Below are 21,758 nucleotides of genomic sequence, written 5' to 3' on the forward strand. Positions count from 1 at the left end.
AGCTGAACCAGATCCTTTTGATTGTTGTAGTATTGGATCCAAGGTTAATAATGTTTTTTCCTTAAGTCTGGACTTGTTTTTTCATGCATCTAATAAAGTATCATAATGTAATTAAGGCTGGGCACATATAGACATCATCTTAACCTTCTAATTATCAGTTAATGCAATATAATTTTCTCTAAAAAATAAACAGGATAGAGGCCTCAACTACTGAATAACTCAAATCATAACTTACTGATGTTACTAAATAAAGTTTAGCATGACACTGTTTTGGTTTGCTCTTGTTTGATGCCTTAACTTTTATAACTTGGGTGAATAGAAAACAGTAAAAGAGAAATTTATGTATCTATTATTTGTATACATGATATTTTAATTGGTTTGTAATGTTACTTTACATGGGTATAAGGATATGTACCTGGAATACTTTTTCCCAAAGTTGCAGAAATATAAGACTCTGATTGCTATGATGGTGAGAAATGTGAAAAGCACACTTTTGCAACTCTATAATGAGTATGCATATATGTATCCACAGGCAGCTCTAGCTTCATTTTCTACAACTCAGCCAAAAAATTCTGATGATGCAAGTATGGAGAATGAGGATAGTTATGCAGCAAACATGAATGAGTTCTTGAAGCTCAGGCAAGCAAAGGACATCGCTGAAATCAAGAATGAAGTTGATAAGTATCTACTTGAGCCATCAGAGCTTCCTTCAAATCCAAACTTTGATCTGCTACTTTGGTGGAAAGAGAACGCATTGAGGTTTCCAGTTCTTTCGCTTATTGCAAAAGATGTTCTAGTTGTACATGCGTCAACTGTTGCTTCTGAAAGTGCTTTCAGTCTTGGATCAAGGATTCTTGACCCATTTCGGGCAAGTTTAACCCCAAAGATGGTGGAGGCGCTGGTTTGTACAAGTGATTGGTTGAAGTCTACAAGCAAGCCATTATTTAAAGAGCTTGTTAGGACTGAGTTGGAGCAGTATGCAGAACTTGAAAAGCTAGAAGCTGGTAAACTTCTTCTTTTTCTTTTATTATTGTCACTCTTTTAAGTTATGTGTGTTGTATGTGATGGTGTGAATTGTTGAATATGAATAGGTACTGAATGTGAAGTATCATGTAAACCACCAGAGAAGACTCTTTGAGCTGGTGAAGTGGTGAACCTTGGAAGCTGAGATCCTTGTTGCTCTTGCAATAATTTAGTTTGAATTAAACTCTATAATGTTTATTTTCTCTTGGTGAAGAACTTTAATTTGTTCTTGAACTTTTGCTTGTTTTATTGATGGAATGAACATCTGGTTATTTTGAAGTTCGAAAATTTGAACTTATTTACTTAGGGAATTATGGTGATGATATTTTATAATCTAACATTTTGAGCTTGTCATGTAAGTTGGAAAGTTTTTTTTTGTTAATATGTTGAGAATTGAGATTGTCCTTTCCTGTAACATTAATACCCAGGTGAAATCAGTGAATTAATACCCAGGTAAAATTAAATGGGCTAAGATTTTTATAAATGGGCTAAACCCGAATCCGATCCGATCCGATCCAAATTTTCGGATCAACTAAAAATACGGGTCATGAAATATTAATACGGATCTTGGGTTGTAATGTCACCATCCGAACTGTTACGGATCGGGCCTCGGATTGGGCCTAAATCCGACCCGGATTTCGGATTCACAGCCCTATGTCGGGAGCTGGGGTAACCGTGGTGGCAGAAGTCGTGGTATACTCCAAAACAATAATGTTCACGTACCGCCTGAAATGGAAAATATAGTTGGTGCTTTCCTCACGGCCTTAGGACAAATGAATGCTCAACAAACAATAGTACCCGTGAATCAACCACCGACAGGGAATCTTTGAAACGGGTTGACTAGTTTAACCCGTGAGCTGAAAAGATTAGGTGCACAATCATTCACTGGTGAGCCAGATCCTATGCAAGCAGATCAATGGATTCGAGACATGGAGAATTATTCTGAGTTAATGGAGTCCACTGAAATTGAGAAAAGAATGTTGGCAGCCTTACATTCCTGGTTTGCCTCCAAGGAGGTTAGTGGACTTCGCAATTGACCTTATTCTAGGATTTCGCCACTATCTAGAGCACCTTATAGAATGTCACCAGTTGAGTTGAGTGAATTAAAAGCGCAAATTCAAGGCTTGCTTGATCAAGGATTCATTAAGCCTAGTGTATCACCATGCGGTACACCAATGTTGTTTGTTAAGAAAAATGATGGATCACTTCGTCTGTGTAAATTATTGGCAGCTAAATAAAGCAACAGTAAAGAATAAATACCCACTGCCCAGAATTAATGACTTATTTGATCAATTTCGGGGGGCATGTGTATTTTCAAAGATTGATCAGAGGTTAAGATATCATCAGTTGAGAGTGAAAGAAAAATACACTCCAAAGACGGCATTTCGAGCTAGATATGGGCATTATGAGTTTTTAGTTATGCCATTTTGGTTGATGAATGCACCATCAGTTTTCATGGATTTGATGAATCGTGTGTTCAATCCCTATCTTGATCACTTTCTCGTAGTTTTTGTGGATGACTTTCTGATATACTCTAAGACCAAGGAAGATCATGAGAAACATCTACGTATCACGCTTCAGATTTTGAGAGAAAATCAGTTGTATGCAAAACTGGAGAAGTGTGACTTTTGGCAGGAACAAGATAAATTTCTTGGCCATGTGGTTTCTAGAAATGGGTTTGGTGGATCCTTCAAAAGTTGAAGCTGTTGTAAATTGGAAACGCCCGACATGAGTCACTGAAATTTGAAGTTTTCTTGGGTTAGCTGGCTATTATCGAAGGTTTATTCAAGGATTTTCAAATATAGCAACTCCTTTAACTCAGTTGACAAGGAAGGATGTTAAATTCATTTGGACAGATAAATGTGAGCAAGCTTTCTGCCAGTTGAAAAAGAGATTAACCTCAGCCCCTGTTCTGACAATTCCATCTGTTAGAGGGGGTCTGGTTATTTATAGTGATGCATCATACCAGGTTTTAGGATTCCTAATAATGCAACATGGCAAGGTAGTGGTTTATGCATCACACATGACCTTGAGTTGACTGTTGTTATTTTCGCCTTAATGGGGAAAATTTTGAACTCTTCTCCTATCACAAGAGTGAAATACCTCTTTTCACAAAAGGAATTGAATATGAGGCAGCGTAGGTGGATGAAACTCTTGAACATCCGGGAAAGGCTAATGTTGTGGCAGATGCATTGAGTCGGAAGCCTAGAGGATTAATTGCACAAATGATGGTGCATGAGTGGAGGTTGTTGCAGACCTTATCAGAGTTTGATATTCAAGCAAATCAGAATGATGAGGGGCCTCTTCTTTGCAACTTGTCTGTACAACCTACCTTAGTAAGTAGGATAGTACACGCGCAGGCACGTGATAAGTTGTTGCAAAAGAAGATAGCAGTTGGTTGTAGACTTGGTTGATGATTTGCCCATCAGAATGGGATGTGGGAAGTGATGGTGGGTTGAGATCTCATGGCAGATTGTGTGTTCCTAATGTGATTGAACTTAAAAGGGAGATCATTGATGAGGCACATAAATCCCGCTATACTATTCATCCTGGGAATACCAAGTTATATATAGACCTTTGAAGACAATACTGGTGGGACGACATGAAAAGGGAAGTTGCAGATTATGTCTCAAAGTGTTTCATGTGTCAACAAGTAAAAGCTGAACACCAGAGACCAGCAGGGTTGTTGAAACCACTATCCATCCTAATCTTGAAGTGGGAGAACCTGCTGCATCTGAGATTTCAATTCCCTCAAGTCTTCTACCCACAAAGAATAGCTGGAATTCTTTGCTAGAACATCTTTAGCGACCTCCCTACAGTCGACTAGTCTCTTTGCATAAATTTCAAAGTTGTTGATACTTTCCCACAGAAAATGCAGCTTCCTGACATCACTTTCACTTCTAACATTAGCAAGCCACTCTCTAGCTTCCTCCACCCTCGCCCAGAAGCAAGAGTCCTGAGTCAAACCTGCAAATTTGCTTCTCATACTAGTGTTTTCTGCTGGACCAACCTTCCTCTCTCTCCACCACCTGTCAAAAATCTCAAATCTCCTCTCTCTTCCATGCTTCAAGTAATGACCCTTGATCCAATGCATACCAGATCTATAATACTCTGCAATGTCGAGTGGCTCGACTAGCAGCTTGTAAAACTGTGAAGCGTTTACCCATTTTCCTAGCTTGTGAAAATCACGAGGGAGCTCATTGTTCCCCAGCATGTGGATAACATCATCCCAAAATGCAGCCAGCAAGAGCCGGTTCATGTTGATTTTGTGGTCTCTTTTGGATGATCCTCGCAGCTTGAAGGAGTCGTAGTAACCAAGTTGGTCATCAGACCTATCACAGGATGCCTTATACCACTCTATTTGAGCTCTGTAAGGTGTAACCTTGGATAATTTGATTGCTAAGTTTGCACAGTTCAGGCTTGGTGTACGCGTATGCCTCATTTCCCTAGCTGTCTTGAGGCAATCTTCCGCCGGTCCGGCAGCTGGATCCTGAAAGAATGAATGAAAGGAGAAAAGGTCGATCAGTAATTCATCCTTGAGAAATAATAATGCATTGTAATTAACGAATTACTGAGTGTTGATTGAGGAGCTCAGCTCATACCTGTTTACTTATTCCTAATGACTGCAGTGCCATTGCAACCCCTGCTTCATAGCTTGACTCGGGAATCCCTTCCCCTTGCAAGAAGCTTTTCTTCTTCAACAACTGTGAAGAAATCTTCATAACATACTGTCCATACTTTAGATGATCATCAATGCAGCAACTGGGATTACCGGTAGCAAACATCACATGCATAATCTTGATCACCGATGCTGCATTGTCAAGACAAATAGCTCCCTCCTGTGAGCAAAACAGGTAGTTCCCAAATGGCCAATACAAACTATTTGCTCTCTCTTCTCTTGCTTCAGCTTCTGCTATTGAAGACACTAGCAAATTATAATGTGAAACGAACCTGAAGAGTTCAGCTTTCTCTTCCTCACCAAGCTGAAGTATCAGAAGCTGTCCAAAGTTACTTGGAGAAGAAGCCAACATAGACATCTGCCAGTACTGCAGCAAGAAATGCAGTTGGCGAGTGCAGGACTCTAGGGGAGCAAAGAGGAGTCTTGGCATGATGTCGTACTTGGACACCACATGGCAAAAATTGCCACCCCATCTTTCCCTAAGGATTGCTCGGGAAAGCGATTCGTTCCCGAGTAATGGGGAACCGAAGGTGATGCAGAGCACTGGAAGTGTAGATGAGACGGATTGCAGGTAACAAAGGAGCCAAAGAGCGCAGAGTGACGCAGTTGTTCCTCCTATAGAATGGCCTGTGATCACAATGGACTTGCTTCCGTTTATCAGCGCCAACATCTACACAAGCCAACCACCATAACTTCATTAGATGTTGAAGGAAAATGTTGAAATTCAGTAATACCAAATACCCTTATGATTATGCATGTATGATTAATTGGCATCTTAGTACGTGATACATGTTAGTTTTCTTTTCTTTTCTTTTTCTTTGGAAGATCTAAATCATCTAACACGCGTTCTTCTTCATTATCTTCATCTTAATGCGTAGGGTTAGCTACAAGTTGTCAAGTTGAGACTAATGATAGATATGGCCAAAAGGAATCTTTCTCTTTCGATCACAGATTTGGCCAATACGCACTGCCAGGGAACTACTAAGAAAGCCATCACCCAGTCAAGTAGTCGACGACGTGTCTCTCCAGGAAATGGTTAAAATCCCTTTTGTCTTTGTACGGAAAACCACGCGAAAGTTTGGTTCGAGTCACAACAAGCTCCAACAATCGGTCAATCTTTTCTTTTGATTGAAGAAGAACCTCATCATTCCAACGTGGCACTGTTTTTTTTTTTTTTTCATACGAGTAGTTTCTTAAAAAGCATGATATTGACATTCTATCCAAACAAAAAAAAAATTGATATTGACATTGAGATGATCCCTAATTCCCTATAAACTCACGAATTAGTGCAATAGACATCAACCCGCAGTCGAGATTTCGACATTGAGAAAAATCCTATTCCCACATGTATATCAAGTATTCAACTAGGAGTTGCATATGATAAGGATCTTCTAAAACTCAGCAACATATATGTGATGAAATAAGAGATTTTGGTGGGACATTTTGAATCTGGTGGCCAATTGGAGTGCTTTGAAGGTAGACGGAATATTTCATGGCCTACATTACTTACTTACAGGTACCGAGTACTCAAATATCATCGTTGTCGTAAATCGTGAATCGTCATGCATGATCTTTCTCGAATTGGGGTGGGAATGGTGGGATGGTGATCTTTGAAGCTGTAGGATCGAATTTAAACACTACTTCTAACAAGATCGAATTCAATCATTATTAATTATTTTACATCACCATTAGACTAGCTAGCCGCCTAGCTGGATGATGGCTCTACAAATTAATTTTTTATTTTCTTTCCTTTCACACCACGACGACCGGCAACTCATTTCAATTTAAGATTTTACATCCTTGCTTGCTTTGGTTTTTTGTATGACAATTTTGCTTACGTCTCCAGAATTGCTCCTCTTCTCTCACAGACTCATAGCTTAAGAAATATTCATACACTAACGGAATACTATCTTAGGAAAATTTTCGCTATGCAGAATGTGATAAACTCATAAAAGCAATTTCGGTGACACAACGTACTAACCTAACTTGCTGCCTAAATCTCCCTATATATTTATCAAATAGAACCGAATTGAACGTGAGACTGTAATCTTATTAGATGAGTCTCAGAACTCTTTTAAAAATGGAATCAGTCATACTCATGCACTTGCGCGTAAATATAAAGAAAGAAATTCAATGAAATTAAAAAAATGGATGAATGTCTGACCTGGTCCTGGAATGCTTGGGAGCTACGAAGAGACAAGAAAAGCTTGAGCAGGCCTGCATGAACCATCACTGCACCCTCTTCTTCTTCTCTAATATTCATGCCACCACCACTTTTAGTCAAAACCGCAAAAGGCCGGTCACCCTCGCCGTCGCCGGTGCTATCCAATGGCACCAAGTTTCTGCAAGTGGAGTAGTATTCGGCTTCCGTCGCGGTGATCATCGTATGGATACTGCAGGCCGAGAAGGCCAAGTAGCCAACATCTCCGATTCTCTCCGATACGAAACCCAATGGAGCTGCGGCGTTGGCGACGCTGCACAGCCTCCATGACTCTGTTAGCAAGGGGGTCGACGCCAGCAGACTCGCCACCTGCTCACTGCTCTCAAACCTGCAAGCATTAGTAGTTAAGTACCAGTATTAATTCTAGTCAAAATGGAAAGTTCAAAAGAGCTTAAGGTGGATTAATCAAAGAGTTAACAGACGGTAAAGCTTCGGCCTCCATGGACTAGATATTGTTGTTGTTGTTCTTCTTCTTCTGCTGCTGCTGCTGCTTCTTATTCTTCTTCTTCTTCTTATTCTATAATGGGGTGAAGACTGGAGTGAGACTCCGCGTGTTTGAATATGGCACGTAAGTCTTGAGGATTGATAGAGTCAAATAATAGACTTGTTGGCTTGTTTGTTGGTTGAGTGAGGGGGTTTTTTTATACTCATCCATTGTTTTAGTGGGTTCACAAATGGGTTTGTAACGATGTCATAAGCCATTTTAGTAGCTTGAAAAAAAATTGAAATGTCCTAATCAGAAATATAAGAGGCATAGATGTATTTCTATTTTCTTAGAATTTATAAGATACTTGAGATCTATTTGGTCAGGTACCTATCATTAATACAATTATAACAAAAGAATTACCGTAGTAGGGAATATATGCAGGAGGTTTTCTCTTCTTCTTCTTCTCCTTTTTTTTCTCTTTTGAATCACTGGAGGTAGAACAAACCAATTTAGTATATAGGGCACTTGTTGCAAACCAATAAGTCATGAGTGTCTAAACGCGATTGCTCGGACTGCTGGCAAGTTTTTAACCTAAAGTCGCAAACCTTACTTGTCGTTCGTTTTTCATTTATTCAGTGACCAACTTAATAACTGACCACTGACTCGTATATATGCTTGTATGGCTCAGGGTTTCCATATCATTTGTACATGTAGAAACTTGCGCAAATCATAGCCAACTTGTCCATTTCAGTGTGCTTCTCTCAATTGGCAATAAGCCACTAAGGCATGGACCCTTATATTTTCATTACCATATCACTAATTCTAGTATATTTACTAGCTATTTTGTTAAGTTAATACAGAACAGTATTCTTTTCTTAGAGCAACTGAAAACTCATTGACCAAAAAGTGAAAACTCTGGCTTAGCTATAAACTTGACGGGGCTCAACCGCTCAACACCATAAGGGGCATTTATTTATGCATAATGTGAATCAATCATCCCGGTTTCATTCTGATTCCATGTTGAATAGGTGTTCACTAATCTCAAAGAAGAATCAAAATTATGTGGGAGGGGGAGGGGGAAGGGGTGTAACACCCCAAACTGCACCTCTTCAGTTTAAAATGTTTTAATGCCGTGAGTCTCTGGTCTTTCTTGGTTCACACATCTAGCCGATGAGAGTCCCAACAATGCCAAGCAATAGTTCATGAGCCTCAAACATGGTAAAAATGTAAAAAAGTCAAGGGCTTCGAGAACGTTACTGACACGGTTATCGTTGTACTTAGACCTTCCTGGGAACTATTGTTGAAGAATCTGGAATCGCTTGTACACTAATGTTTGTCAGCGGCTTGCAGATGAAATTAATTAAATAGCACACATCCTGGAAAGCTATGCAATGCATATGAGATTTCTGCTATCATCTAGCTTATTGTTACATCAGAGGGAGAAAGAACAGACTGCTGATAAGGCATAATCCTAACCCAATTTCCAACCCCCTCCTCAACCCTGCGGCTAACCCCAAGCCCTTAAACTGTATACATTCTACTTGGCTTGAACTGATTAACTAGCTAGAAGTTTCAAGCTTACATCATCTAAAAATAAAGTGCACTATAGGAGGCATGTTAAGTGATTCTAAAATTTATCCAAGAGATGACAAATGGTAGGAACTTAATGATGGAAAGATGGAACTCAAGAACTCATGATGTTTATGTTAAAAATTCAAACCTTCCCACTATGATCAGTTTCAATATTTCTAACAGGTCCTTTGAACCACTTCCTTGCATCCAACACCCACCAAAGCATTATCAGACCTAAACCCACACTCAAAGCAACAGGTGCATAATTGAATGTATTCCAGGAAATTGGGTAGTATGTGGGGAGGAGGAAGACAGCACAAGTGTAACATATCCACAGGAAGGCGACCAAGCAAATTGGTCTGCTTAAACTGCCCAAATAAAATGGCCCGGCTTTGAAGTTCTTCTCAGGCATTACCATTCTTGCAAAGATTGGAACTGCATAACCCCCCACCCATCCAATTGTGCATATGGAAGTAATAGCTACGAAGACTACATTGACTTTCAAGATTGGAAGTCCAAGGAGAATGCAGATGGCTGCACAGAGCCACACTGCATTGGAAGGAACTTTGTGCTTCGGGTGTATTTTTCGCCATACAGAAGAGAACGGAATCCCTTGGTCTCTTGATAGAGCATACACCTGATATAAGCCAGTGTAATCAATGCCGATATGACAACAAAAGTTAAGTTAAGAGATTACTTTTTTGAGTAACAATACACAAGCATGTATAATGCAACGGTCATTCAAAATTTAGCAAGGGAATGACATAAAAGCAATAAATAAAAATTTCATACATACGAAGCAATGTCATTAGTCATGGACTCAATACTGGAAAATGAATTTAAAAGGCCAGGATACTGGTAGGATTATGCTACTTCAGCTAGGAAACTTATTGGAAAATGGAAAGGTAGAATCTGGAGAGTGTGCTACAACACAAATTTAATATATTAGCAAAAGAAAAGTGGTACATATATGTAACTGATCGCGGTTTAGAACTGGAAATACATGCTCTCCAAAAGCTGAAGTAGGATTGCTTACAGGTCTCTACTGTTATGATTCACGAATTACTAGTGCACACTCACAGAAATCACAGAATACTTATAGCTAGTTATACAGTGAATAAGACACTGTTCAGGATTGTAAAATAATGACGTGATAACTATATGTAATGAAGTTTCATGTTGCCTCGATTAATCTAAAGAGTTGATAATGACATAATCTTCTAGTGGTTTTAAGATGAAGTTAGAACAGTAGACCGTATATTTTCAACAATGAATCAAATGGTACAAGAAACTACACTGATCGCAATCCATTAACCATTGGATGGATATTTAGAAGCACAAGCTCAATTTTCCTAGCTGAAGTCAAGTGGTTGGAAATTTTGAAAAGTTTATTGCTTTTTTGTAATAATTAGACCAATAAAAAGGATAAAATGTCATATTCATTTAGTGAACATTTTAAACTCGATCTAAGGACACCACACAAAGCTTTTGCAAGCAAATGATTTGCTGAATTAGTCATATGTGAAATGTATTCCAATATCAGATAAGACATAGAAGAATAAAAGGGAACCCAAGTAGTGATCATAGGCAGCATATAATGTAATTATTTTTCAGCAACATACGGCTTAGCATGCCAAACAGTAAATTTCATCTTGGGAGGAAAGTGGGAAGAGCACTTACCACTCTGGCAGCACTAGTGGTAATTGAAAGTCCACCAAAGAAGAATGAACCCCAAATGATGAATAGTAAAATGATTGCTCCAGTCGAACTATGATACCTCCCATGAAATGCATCATAGAGAATTTGAGCAGGCACGAATGCTCCTGCAGTCTCATTGGTGGGATCATATAGGTAGTTAAAATCCTGGGAGGAAACACAGTCATGAAAAAGTATCAGGTTTAAGATCTCCAACACATATACTTGAGGGACAGGAAAGTTTTGTGGATGGATGAATGTTTTAAGTTTTTAACCCAAAATTTTCATGGAATTCCTCATTTAACAGTGATTGTTTTCAAATTAATTTCTATTAAGAGTATCAAAAGAGAACGATTATGGAACTCATTGCCTAGTTCAAGCTTTTACTTCATGTATTGTAATATTAGTCAGTATACTTTGCCATGCCTTTGCCTTCATACCTGAATGCTGAAAGTGAGGGCCAAGATGTAAGCCCATCCAAACACTGAAATGATACCAATGCTTGTTAGAATCGCAATAGGACCATTCTTGTCAGCTCCTTTGGTTTCTTCTGTTAGATGTGCTGCAGCATCATATCCATATAAGGAATATTGACTAACAAGAAAGGATAGAATCACTGCATAAGGTTTGCTTGATATTCCCGTCCGCTCAGGGGCCACATCAAAGTTTGTGAATACGTATGATGCAGACTGTGTAGTAAGTGCTACAAGGGGGAGCATTATAACAATAATCGTCCCTCCAACGACCTAACAATAAAATATTGCATACATGAAACCAATATTCATATCAGATAATATTATAATCCAGTTGCAATATTCTATTTTCCTTTCCCTTCATGAACTATGGTAATTTGAATGCACTGCATTCTGCTTGGAAGGCAGAATCTAATCATGGATCCTTTGGCTAACTATTTCTACGTCTAAAACCACTCCAAGTCTGAAATTTCTTGCCAAATCTAAAACTTCACAAGGTGGGTATGCTGTTAAACCACCTACTTAGTATACTAGCATCTAGTTCTCAGCTAGTCAAATTTAAGTAATAAAAGCTAGTTAAGGCAGAGCTAGGACTGTAGATATCAATATAGCATAAATCACAGTATCACTTCTCACTTATCAAGCTCTACCACATTACCAAAACCACTTTCCAACAAAAATAGAGACAAAACAATTGCAAGAGAGAAGAATATTTGATTGTACATACCTGCCACCATATTGATATTATATCAATAAAAGCAATCACTTCTAAAGCAAATGTGTTGAGAAACGCCCATATAAGAGTGAGGCCAATGTACATGCATAAAAATAACCACTTTGGTGCAAAATAACCTCCACCTTTATTTGTACCAGTACACAGTAATATGATACTTTGTAGTGTTTGAGACCCTGCAAATGCCTTCAAAATCAAGTAACAAGTATTAGAACGAGCACATCATGCATTACATACTCATTTCAAAAAGAATAAACACCAGAAATTCATACCTGAGTACCTATGCCGGCAATGAGCCCTATGGTCTCAAGCCAAGCACAGCACCATGATGCAAGAGGACCCCATTTGGGACCAGCTAAGTGAGCAGCCCAGAAGTAAAGAGAACCTGTAGTCTGTTTTGTCAAACAGAAATTAACAGAATTTAGTAAATTCTCTCTTTTCAAGAGCCAACAAAGTGGCTGCTGGTTTCTAACTTAAGACAACTGGTTGTCAGTTTGATTACATCAACAAGTTATATTTCACATTTTCATATGTTTAACCGTCACTCTATCTTTCAGTATTTATTTAGCTCTCATTTGGATTGGTTTCCTTGTGTTCCAAAAGAAAGAGACAATTAACATGCCAGAATTAGAAATAGGAAAATTAGATTGATATTTAAACTGAATTGCAGACAAGTGAAGATGTGACAATATATGAAATTGTTTCAGAGAAATACCATGAGGTTTCAGATGTTATTCAAAGCCAGCTTAATAACCAGGTTTTTTAATTCTACTGATAAGTTAAATTTCCACCAACTATGCTTATAGAATAGCAAATTTAGGATTCGTTACTCGTTAGACATTCAATAACAAAATTAGATCAAAGAAACTCCATGGCAGTAGTAAAAGTAAAAGCAGAAACAGTGTATGCAACGAAAAAATACTGAAAATTAAACTGGCATGGAATTAAAAGTGAGAAAGTGTCGAACCGGGAAAGACGAGCAGATCTCTGCCATGGCTAGTCCTACAAACCAGGTGAAAAATGATACTACCACCCAACCCCACACAAGGGTTGCAGGCCCTCCATATGCGAGGCTTGAACCATACAAAGGAGTGATTCCGGTGAAAAGTGTCATGGTGGAAAATGATATTGCAAGAGTTTTGAACAGAGTCTGAAACAAATCAAACAGCCAGTAACAAAACTTCAATTGCAAGCCAATAATATAGACAGTGGTACAAAAAGGTATAGTACTATAGAAGATATAGTGAACACTTCACAGCATGAAAACATATTCAAGTATGAATCGAATTAGGTGTCAATTACCATCTCTCTTCTGAGTTCTTGCTTGTAACCAAGCTCATTAAGTCGCTTTTCTCCAGAATCCATCCCTTGGATTTGTGATGCATCTACTTGGTTCTGTCCCATTGAACTTTTCAAGAGTTTCAACTTATGGGAGTCGGCTCAGGATGAACTTAGCAGCCTATATGAAATTGAAATTTTCTTCTACTGGGTTGAGAGAAGAAAGAGAGACTCAAGCAAGCGGCATACTGCATACTCATCCTTGTATTAAAGATGCAAAGGTTTACAGGACTTGAGGAAATGCTGCACGTAAAACTGAAGTAGCTGGCTAGTTGCCATGTTTGAATTCTCATTTATAAATCTCTGCAGGTCAACTAATACAAAGACAACAACCGCCAATTCTATTTTCTTATTGCCTCATTGAAGTAACTTTCATCAGCCCCTTGAAATTAGGATCTCTATTCCCACTATACTAATCGTCATGAACCATTTCTGTGTCTTTTTGTCAAACAATTGATCAAGTCAATCACTATTTTTCTCGTTTTTGCCTTAGTGGGTTGTTTTGTCTGAGACGTTCTACTAGCCCAGCCTACTTTCGTATCCTTGTCCTTCTTCTTTCACACAAAAAAATAAAACGAAAGACAGAAAGATGTACACGTTATCCAACCAAGCAGACAGGTTCAGCGTAGAATCTAAGATACCTTACCGTGGAAGATTCGGATCAGATATATAACAAGTCAATGACTATCGAGGTTATTTTGCAATATATTGCATGAATGACTAGGATTACGGTTGCTTCACTTGCTTGCATTGCATGGTTGGCTTCCTTGCCGCAGAATTCAAGGCCTTATTGTCCGCTATTATTGAATTCTTTCATTAAATTCAAAACTTGAATAACATTGTTTGTACCAGTTCAGTTGGGGAGGTTACCACTAACCAATTGCCCTCGAATTGTTGTTCTACAAAAGGCCTCACTGATTTCTGAAAAGAATAGCTATGGATGACGATAAGGGTTCTCAATATGCAGTAATTCAATCGGTTAGTAGCACTATGTATAGCACAATTGGTTGTCCTCTACTCCAATACCCCATGAAAAAAAAAATCAAAGTAATTGTATTACCTTCAATTTCGTTTGAACACTACGAATCAGCTGAAGACATTATTGCTCGAGTGGATCCTTGAGGGGCACAAACAGATTAATTTGTTTGGATGGAAGAATACCCCACTAATATTATGTTCAAGTTGTTGCATCAAAAGAATGAAGAGCTTGTTCCAACATCAGCCTGGTATGGGGTTCTAGAGGACTCTCTGGTTTGTCTGTGTGTGTAATATTTAGGAGGTAGAGCTTTTTTGAGGCGACAAATACAGCTGAAAATATTCTCTTCATCCCTCCCCTAGTACTATCTAGCTTATACTCAAATTCGTATACTTGTAGCCCATCCTTACCTGATCGCTCTGCAACTCCAATAACCTCAGCATCTTTTGTACTTTCCTGTATGAAGAGAAAGAATAAAGAATAAATATGAGCAAACAGTTATATTAGTCTGAAAAATCTTAGAGACAATGGCTAGCAAAGTAAGAAGTAAAAATTGCCACTTTAAGCTCAATCCAGTAATATTAATCCAACATTGGGATGTTCCACATGCATAACTGCTATTAATCCTTTTACTAAATCAACTAAAGCTCCGTTCTTTAACTAATGTCTAGCAAGTAGAAGAAAAAATGCCATTGTAAGCTCAATCCAGTAATATTCACCAAACGTTGAAATGTTCCACACGCATAACTAATTCAACTAAAAGCTCCATTCTTTGACCAATTCAGCTAAAAGTTCCATTATTACGACCAAGAGTCTTTAATCAAAACAGCAGTAAGTAATAATCATACAATACCATATATGCAACAAACAGAACTGTATCTGATATGTTCAACAGAAATAATGAAGGAGATAGTCAGGTAATGCACTCCGGCTTCGAAAAGTCTTTTTACTCTGATTAAGTCAAAAAATAAAGAAAGAACTCTCTGCGAGAGACACAGATGACTTGCTGAAAAGCCTAACCGTATGGGTCTTGATAAAGAGAGGTCCATGGAATGTGTACATTTATGATCCTTACCCTTAAACAAATTTTGAGTGCCCAACCAAAGAATACAAAAATATAGTCGGCTGTTTCATCAATTTATATGAGTTTACTATCAGCAGCTTTGTTAAGACCTTATTTCAGTGCATACTGCAGAGATAGTCCTAGTGGCTGGAGCTAAATATACACAATTGGTATGTCAAACAATGCAAATGATGCCTTTTATTGGGGAGACATGGTATTTTCCTCTATTCCATTCAAGTAAAGCAGCACAGTGTTACATTTTATATGGATTAGACAAACACCATTAATGTTAACATGGAGTTCATATTACGGTTATAACCAAAGCCAAAACTAGGTAAAATAAAATCAGCTACCCAAAGAAAATAAGAAATGCAATCAGATTGACCAAAAGTAGGCTGTAAAGAACCAAAAGTCTTTAAAAAGCCTAATTTGATGGGTCATGCTGAACACAGTTCCTACAGAAATGTGCATCCAACTTTTTATATAATTAAATTTCTTATTCCAGCATCAACCTATAAAGATATTGTGAACCGAAAGTAGAGAGCGTGAGACAATATGAAACAAAATGGGGAGTAAGATAAAGCAAAGCAAGTCATCAAATGGTCAGGATTTTAAACAAAAGTCCATACAAACATGAATATCTAGCTGGTTTTGATGAAGCAAGGAACGACACAACTCCAGTACCTTGTGCATACTCAATGACTGTGATTTCCATGGGTTTGGTAAGAGCTGAGTTCATCTATGCTGCATCTGGTGCTCGTCAGATTTAATAGTGGTTTGGCCATGTTCTCAATCCATGGTCTGTCTATCTAAATGCACGCTATTCTTTCATTAAATTTGTTTATTTAAAGCCCTCGAGTGAGAGCAGAACAGAATAAAGCTAAACTTAACTATTACTTAAAGGGTTAATCCCAAACAATGTAATCAGCCAGATCATTTCAGATAGAGCAATAAAAGGATTTCTTTCTTCATTAAGTCCTCAGAGAACAACATCGGAATGTAGTATTGGAGATGTCCTTCAAGTTTTTTTTTTAATATCATTACCAAAAGAAACAGAAGAAAACAAAACGACAGAGCAAACAGAAACATAGCAAAGAAACAAACTCTCTCCCACAACTTGGGAAAGAGTAACAGAAAAACAAAGTGACAGAATTAAGGAGGTGAGGCAGCAGCACCGAAGAGTAAGATACACACAAGGGAAAGAGGAGGATCGTAAAATCAATCATCATCACACACCCTGCGTTGAGGCATCACAGCAACCAAATCCGCAGCTTCATACACTATTATACTGGCCCAGAACCAGTTAACTTTATGAAGTCTGTCACAACTATTACAAACCTAGTAATAGTCTGGGATGCTGACCAGTCCACCAAAGACAAAAATTTAAACAGCCGAAATAAGGATGAGAGAATCCAATTTCAGCTGAAAGTGGGAAAGAAAAAGAGAGGAGGCTAGCTTCCGGCCTAGCTCAATTGCTAGTGCCTCAACCGCCAGAGCAGAGAGAGAGAGAGAGAGAGAGAGAGAGAGGAAAATGAAGAGTGTTTTCCTTCAATGGGAGTACCATATGAGTCCCGAGCAACTACCGCAATGCCACTTGGAAGAAGTTCCAGAATCCGAAGATAAGTCGGTATATATCTTGACCTTGCTAATATTCGGAGCGATCCAGTGTTGACTAGGAGATGAATGGTGTAAAGCCTTCAAGTGATTTCGGTGAAAAGCATGAGTAAACTGAATATGCCGCCTTGTAAGCCAAGGAGGCAATCCGAATGGGTTGAAATACTCATTCCTAAGAACATATTGCATCTTGCCTTCCAAATATTCAACAGTAGAAAGGACACCAGGTATGAGAAAGAAGACAAACCTACTCCCATACCGATCGATGTTCATAATAGCAAGCAACCATCTATCAAGGGAAGATATTACTCCCCAATCAACCCTGTAAGAGAAAGGACCAGCACACCAAACTTGCATAATTCTCGGATATACAAGAAGACAATGCTCTATGGATTCATCTTCGGCATCAAACAGGGGGCGAATCGGAGTGTGAAAAAGATGTCTTCGGAACCCCACAGCGTCAGTAGCTAGAATATTCAACACCACCCTCTAAAGCAAATGAGAACGCTTAGGAAGAGATTTCACCTTCGGAATCCACTTCCAGACCACAGTAATAATCGAGAATGCTTAGCATGAATCAAATTCTTTTTACTAATGCCCAAAGGGGAGGTTTTATAGCCAGACAGCCCAGACTCAACCAAGTATTCACCCAAAGAAGAATGAATCCATAACAACTTATCCCTTATGCTAATGAGTTAAATTGAGATGCTCTTAGCGAAAGATGTGCCACTAGCAAACCTCAGGGCATGTGGTATACTGTAGTATCTAACTAATACTCCTGAGGGTAGTCTTCTTCTCAAAATAAACATTACACAGTGTATTAATTGAAATGCCGGACCGAATCTAATCCTTAATTCACCCGATACATTTCCATCTCAAGGCATTCTATTTTCTTTCATATATATAGCAAGTTAACAACGATTTATTCTCCTGAGAGGCTATTTTCACTAAGAACAACAATATCATTCTACACAGCAACATCATAATCCATCAGCAAGACATTCGAAAGAAGCAAATTACCTTGCGCTTCTCGGCTTGTATAAGCTTATCAGCAACAAATTGAGGAGTGCCAAACTCTCCAAGTGTGTTAAGCCGAACCGGGTTCACCACAACGCCGGCATTGTTGCTCCTATTACTTGCCTCTTCAAACAGAGCAGTCGCCCCTGCTTTATCAACCTATATATACAAACCATTCACAATTTCACACACAATTCACTGGAAGCAAGTACCACTTGGAACAAGAACGAAAGAAGAAACCTTAATCCAAGAGGAGGGCCGGAGAAGAGTGAAGCCCGCCTTGGAATCCGTGTAACGCTCGAGCTCCGACTCCTCAGCGAAACTGGGCGAGTTTGGGAGGACCCCATTTAAGAAAACAGCTGCGAAAAGTGAGAGGCTGAGGCTTCTCTTGGTCAAATGAAGTGGTGTTTGAAGTGAAGAAGAAGAAGATGATGATGATGATGATGAAGATTTGGGGTTTGAGTTTGAGAAGCAGGGTTGCCGAGGGTGGGTTTGGTTGTGGTCCGAGAGAGCAAAGCAGTTGCAAATGTGCAGAGCCATGGTTACTTAGGAGAGTGGGTAAGGAAGATGAAGTTGGTCTTCTTCTTACGTTGTGTTGTGGGCGTGTGACGATGTCTTTATTTATTTGGATAACGTGAATTTACTTTTGATAAAATAAAATAAAAAATAAAAAATGGTGCGGATGTTCCCACCTTACTATTTAATTTATTCACTCATTCTATTTATTTTATCCCACATTTTAAATTTAATATTAAATTTACTTATTTTACCTACATTTTTTTCAAAATTGTCCTTAGATGACATATTAAATTGTAAAAGATAATTTTTAGAACAATCTTTCAATTATTTCTTCTTTAATTATATATATATTTTTAATTTTTTTCTAGAAAACAATTAAGTGTTTAGCTAATATAAATTCTAAAAAATTCATAGATTAATAACTTTGAGTTGTGGAAAACAAATCGTAGATTATCAACTTTGAACAATGAAAAACAATTGATTTTAATGTTAGAATTTTTATTTGTGATGTTCTACATATTATAATGATGTTATCAAGTTAACATTTATGATTTGAATAACAAATTACATATAAATATCGAACAGAAAAAATAAAAAATTCCAATCAATAAAAGAGAAATATTTTTAGATCGGGTTGAAAAGATTAATATTTCATGACAAATTTTTTATATACCTATAATAAATTGCTTATGTATTTAAAAATTTTGTGTACTTAATAGTCATTTTGCACTTGGGTAATATAGGTTTTCAGTAATTAAAATTTATATGGGGTGAACAAAGAAGTTGGTGGGGTGGCAATAGTCACACCCAATAAAATAACATAAATCGATGTAAATCACTCTCTTATTGTGTTTCCAATTGTAATTTTTGAAAAGGACTCTCGAATTTAGTTTCTTCATATTACCATCAGAAAATCCGTATGGTTTCTAACTCTACATACACTCCAGTTTTGGAACGTGCTGCGTGCCTGCGTGTATGCAATTATCGAGTTGGATTGTAAATTGACCAAGTCAATGATTTGTGACTGTTGTGTCCCAATTTTCGTTGTGGTTAATGTGTAAATTTGATTGAGTAAATTTCACGCGCAAATTTAAGGTCATACTGAGTTGTATTGAGAATTTGATACATTTTATAATTGTACTCAAGCAAGACCATATATGTGGTTAGGTTTAAACGATATCAGTTAAAAAATGACCACGAGTCATACTTGTTGTTTAACATCCTGAACTTTGTAGTTAATTTGGTCACTTTTTTGTGCTATTCACTTAATGACCCAAGTTGATTCGGTAATTAAGTTGGGTCGGCTGTTTGAAATTTACCAGAGACATGAGTTATACCGCGATATATCTCGTATTGTAATATTTTTTTAAATAACCGTTATGGTTTCACTATATTAATAAAATATTATAATAGACATTACATCAACAGATCAGCTTCTGTCATCATTTGCAGAAGTTAAAAAGTTGTGACTTGTGAGGGACTGTCGCGATGATGCATAGCTTAATTAGGTATATTCATTCAAATATATTCTTGCTCACTGCCATGGTAAATAGGCTTAGAAAACAGAAAAGTTAATAATTTGTGACCTTAACATTAGGACAAGCAGGAGAACCACCAAATAGCAAACTAATTAATAGTATTATCAGGAGCAACTATTCTTGATTTTGAGGGTAGCTTGTTCTTGGATCAAAGAGGCCTTCCTCTCTTTTTCTTTGTTCCAGTAAAGCTCTCATGAGTCATGACCATTGTCCATAACCTACATGTACCAAAGAACCTCCAAGAGTTTGAACAAAGCCTAAAAAGCTGTTACATTAAGCTTCATAGCTGCAGCAACAAGCCAACAAGTGTTATGTGTCTCTTGGGAATTTTCAGCCTAAATAAATAAACTAATTTCATATCTTAGGTGCCAATCATTTAACCTTCATATCATCGATGAGGTCCTTTACGTACCTCTGACACCTTCCCTAGTTTGAAGTACCCAAAAATCAAGCTAGTTCTTATATGTCATCTTGTCAACATTGATTTTCTGGTCTACCATCTCTCAGTGCAAAGTGAGTGATGGAGAGTATTTATGGGACAATATCAAGTTATTATTTAGCTATTTAATTATTGATTTACAATTCTTAATATTTCATTATTTACGAGTTTTAGGGAATATATTACAATTATGTAAGATTTACTTATAATTGTTTTCCATTTTAGATTTAGTCTACTTGTTCCAAGTATTATAAACCCTATAAATATGGGTATTGTAATCGTTGTAAAGAGCTTATTGTTTATGATATAAATCCGTTTATTTGTCGCATGGATTTGTCATGTTATGTGAACCCGACCTGGGCCCAAACTGTTAAAATCGGCCCGGCATGATCCGAGTCCGTTATTGTAATGGGTCGGGCCAGGCTGAGATATTTTGGCCTATGGGCCCGGCCATTTTTAGCTCGGCACGGCCCGAACACGCTAAATTCATGAGTTTGCCTGTTACACACATAATTTTATATTATTTATATAAATATTTAAATAATAATTATTATTAAACTTGAATATTAGACTTTTTAAAATTAAAATATCTTAATTATTTTATTATTTTAACTACAATATTTCACAAATATTATCAAAGTAGTGAAGAAAATGTCATTGTTTTGGAAATAAGATTATGAAATGTGTTATAGTATTTTATTTATTTTACTATTCTAAATAGTTATATAAAACAAATATTCAAAGTACATAATATTTTTTATTTTAATTGTGTCATATAATGCTAATGGGCTGGGCTAGTCCGCTTCTTGGCCCGGCACGGGCCTGGACCTGGCCCGACATAGGCTTGGGCCCTTGGCCGGGCTTAATATTTAAGCAAATGGATCGGCTCGAACTTGGTAGAATAAATAAATGGGTTGGCTTGAGCACGGCACGAGCACGGTTTTGGTCCGTTTAAAATGAGTCGGGCCGGCCTGTTTGCCACCTCTAATATTGAGTATATGTTTGATGCCCATATTCGATACCCTGATCCCTACTAAGTGGTATCAGAGCGTTGGGAAGAACTTGGTGGATTCCATGTCTCCGATCAGGTGGCCAAGGGGACATTAGGCTAATTAGGCATTCAAGCGATATATGTTGGGTTAAGTGTTGTTCAAAGGATCGGAGTAACATATCTTTTGTATATATCATCTCAATAGAGTGATAAAGTCAAATTTTTTTTGGATGAAAAAGGGGCAATATTCATGTGACATATATGTCGTGTGAGTGTTGCTATTAATTCTGGAGAAATTCTAAAGTTGACCAAAAAAAGAAGCAACAATTAGTCAACATTTATATGTCATCTGATATACAACCTTCTTTTGCCAGCTTTTGGAGGGATAATTGGACACTTCTCCCTCTCAAAGTTGTTGCCCTAGAGTTTCTAGATAGGAC

The 21,758-nt window shown here is 37.7% G+C and overlaps 3 protein-coding genes across 5 annotated transcripts; all 3 read right to left on the reverse strand.

Moving 5' to 3' along the window:
• Positions 1 to 3,486: 3,486 nt before the first annotated feature.
• Positions 3,487 to 7,531, reverse strand: LOC126790269 (lipase-like PAD4). Its single transcript, XM_050516449.1, has 4 exons — positions 7,346 to 7,531; positions 6,867 to 7,251; positions 4,626 to 5,372; positions 3,487 to 4,513 (listed from the first exon to the last, which is right to left on the reverse strand). The coding sequence occupies exons 1-4, from the start codon at positions 7,363 to 7,365 to the stop codon at positions 3,728 to 3,730; spliced, it is 1,938 nt and encodes a 645-aa protein (XP_050372406.1). The 5' UTR covers positions 7,366 to 7,531; the 3' UTR covers positions 3,487 to 3,727.
• Positions 7,532 to 8,545: 1,014 nt separating this feature from the next.
• Positions 8,546 to 13,618, reverse strand: LOC126790289 (amino-acid permease BAT1 homolog). The gene is made up of 7 exons (XM_050516481.1): positions 13,126 to 13,618; positions 12,791 to 12,973; positions 12,096 to 12,215; positions 11,818 to 12,009; positions 11,058 to 11,363; positions 10,603 to 10,785; positions 8,546 to 9,559 (listed from the first exon to the last, which is right to left on the reverse strand). Exons 1-7 carry the CDS (start codon positions 13,225 to 13,227, stop codon positions 9,065 to 9,067), a joined length of 1,581 nt encoding a protein of 526 aa, XP_050372438.1. The 5' UTR covers positions 13,228 to 13,618; the 3' UTR covers positions 8,546 to 9,064.
• A 355-nt stretch (positions 13,619 to 13,973) lies between these two features.
• Positions 13,974 to 18,398, reverse strand: LOC126790329 (psbP domain-containing protein 2, chloroplastic). Of its 3 annotated transcripts, none has more exons than XM_050516539.1 (4): positions 18,072 to 18,398; positions 17,835 to 17,990; positions 14,548 to 14,593; positions 13,974 to 14,418 (listed from the first exon to the last, which is right to left on the reverse strand). In XM_050516539.1, exons 1-4 carry the CDS (start codon positions 18,369 to 18,371, stop codon positions 14,339 to 14,341), a joined length of 582 nt encoding a protein of 193 aa, XP_050372496.1. In that variant the 5' UTR covers positions 18,372 to 18,398; the 3' UTR covers positions 13,974 to 14,338. The 3 variants fall into 3 exon arrangements, 2 of the variants coding, with proteins under 2 accessions (XP_050372496.1, XP_050372484.1); XR_007671711.1 differs by having other exon boundaries at positions 14,030 to 14,082; positions 14,222 to 14,593; XM_050516527.1 differs by having other exon boundaries at positions 13,974 to 14,593.
• Between the last annotated feature and the right edge of the window lie 3,360 nt (positions 18,399 to 21,758).

The sequence above is a fragment of the Argentina anserina genome, chromosome 1 (genome assembly GCF_933775445.1).
Source record: "Argentina anserina chromosome 1, drPotAnse1.1, whole genome shotgun sequence".
Taxonomy (NCBI): domain Eukaryota; kingdom Viridiplantae; phylum Streptophyta; class Magnoliopsida; order Rosales; family Rosaceae; genus Argentina; species Argentina anserina.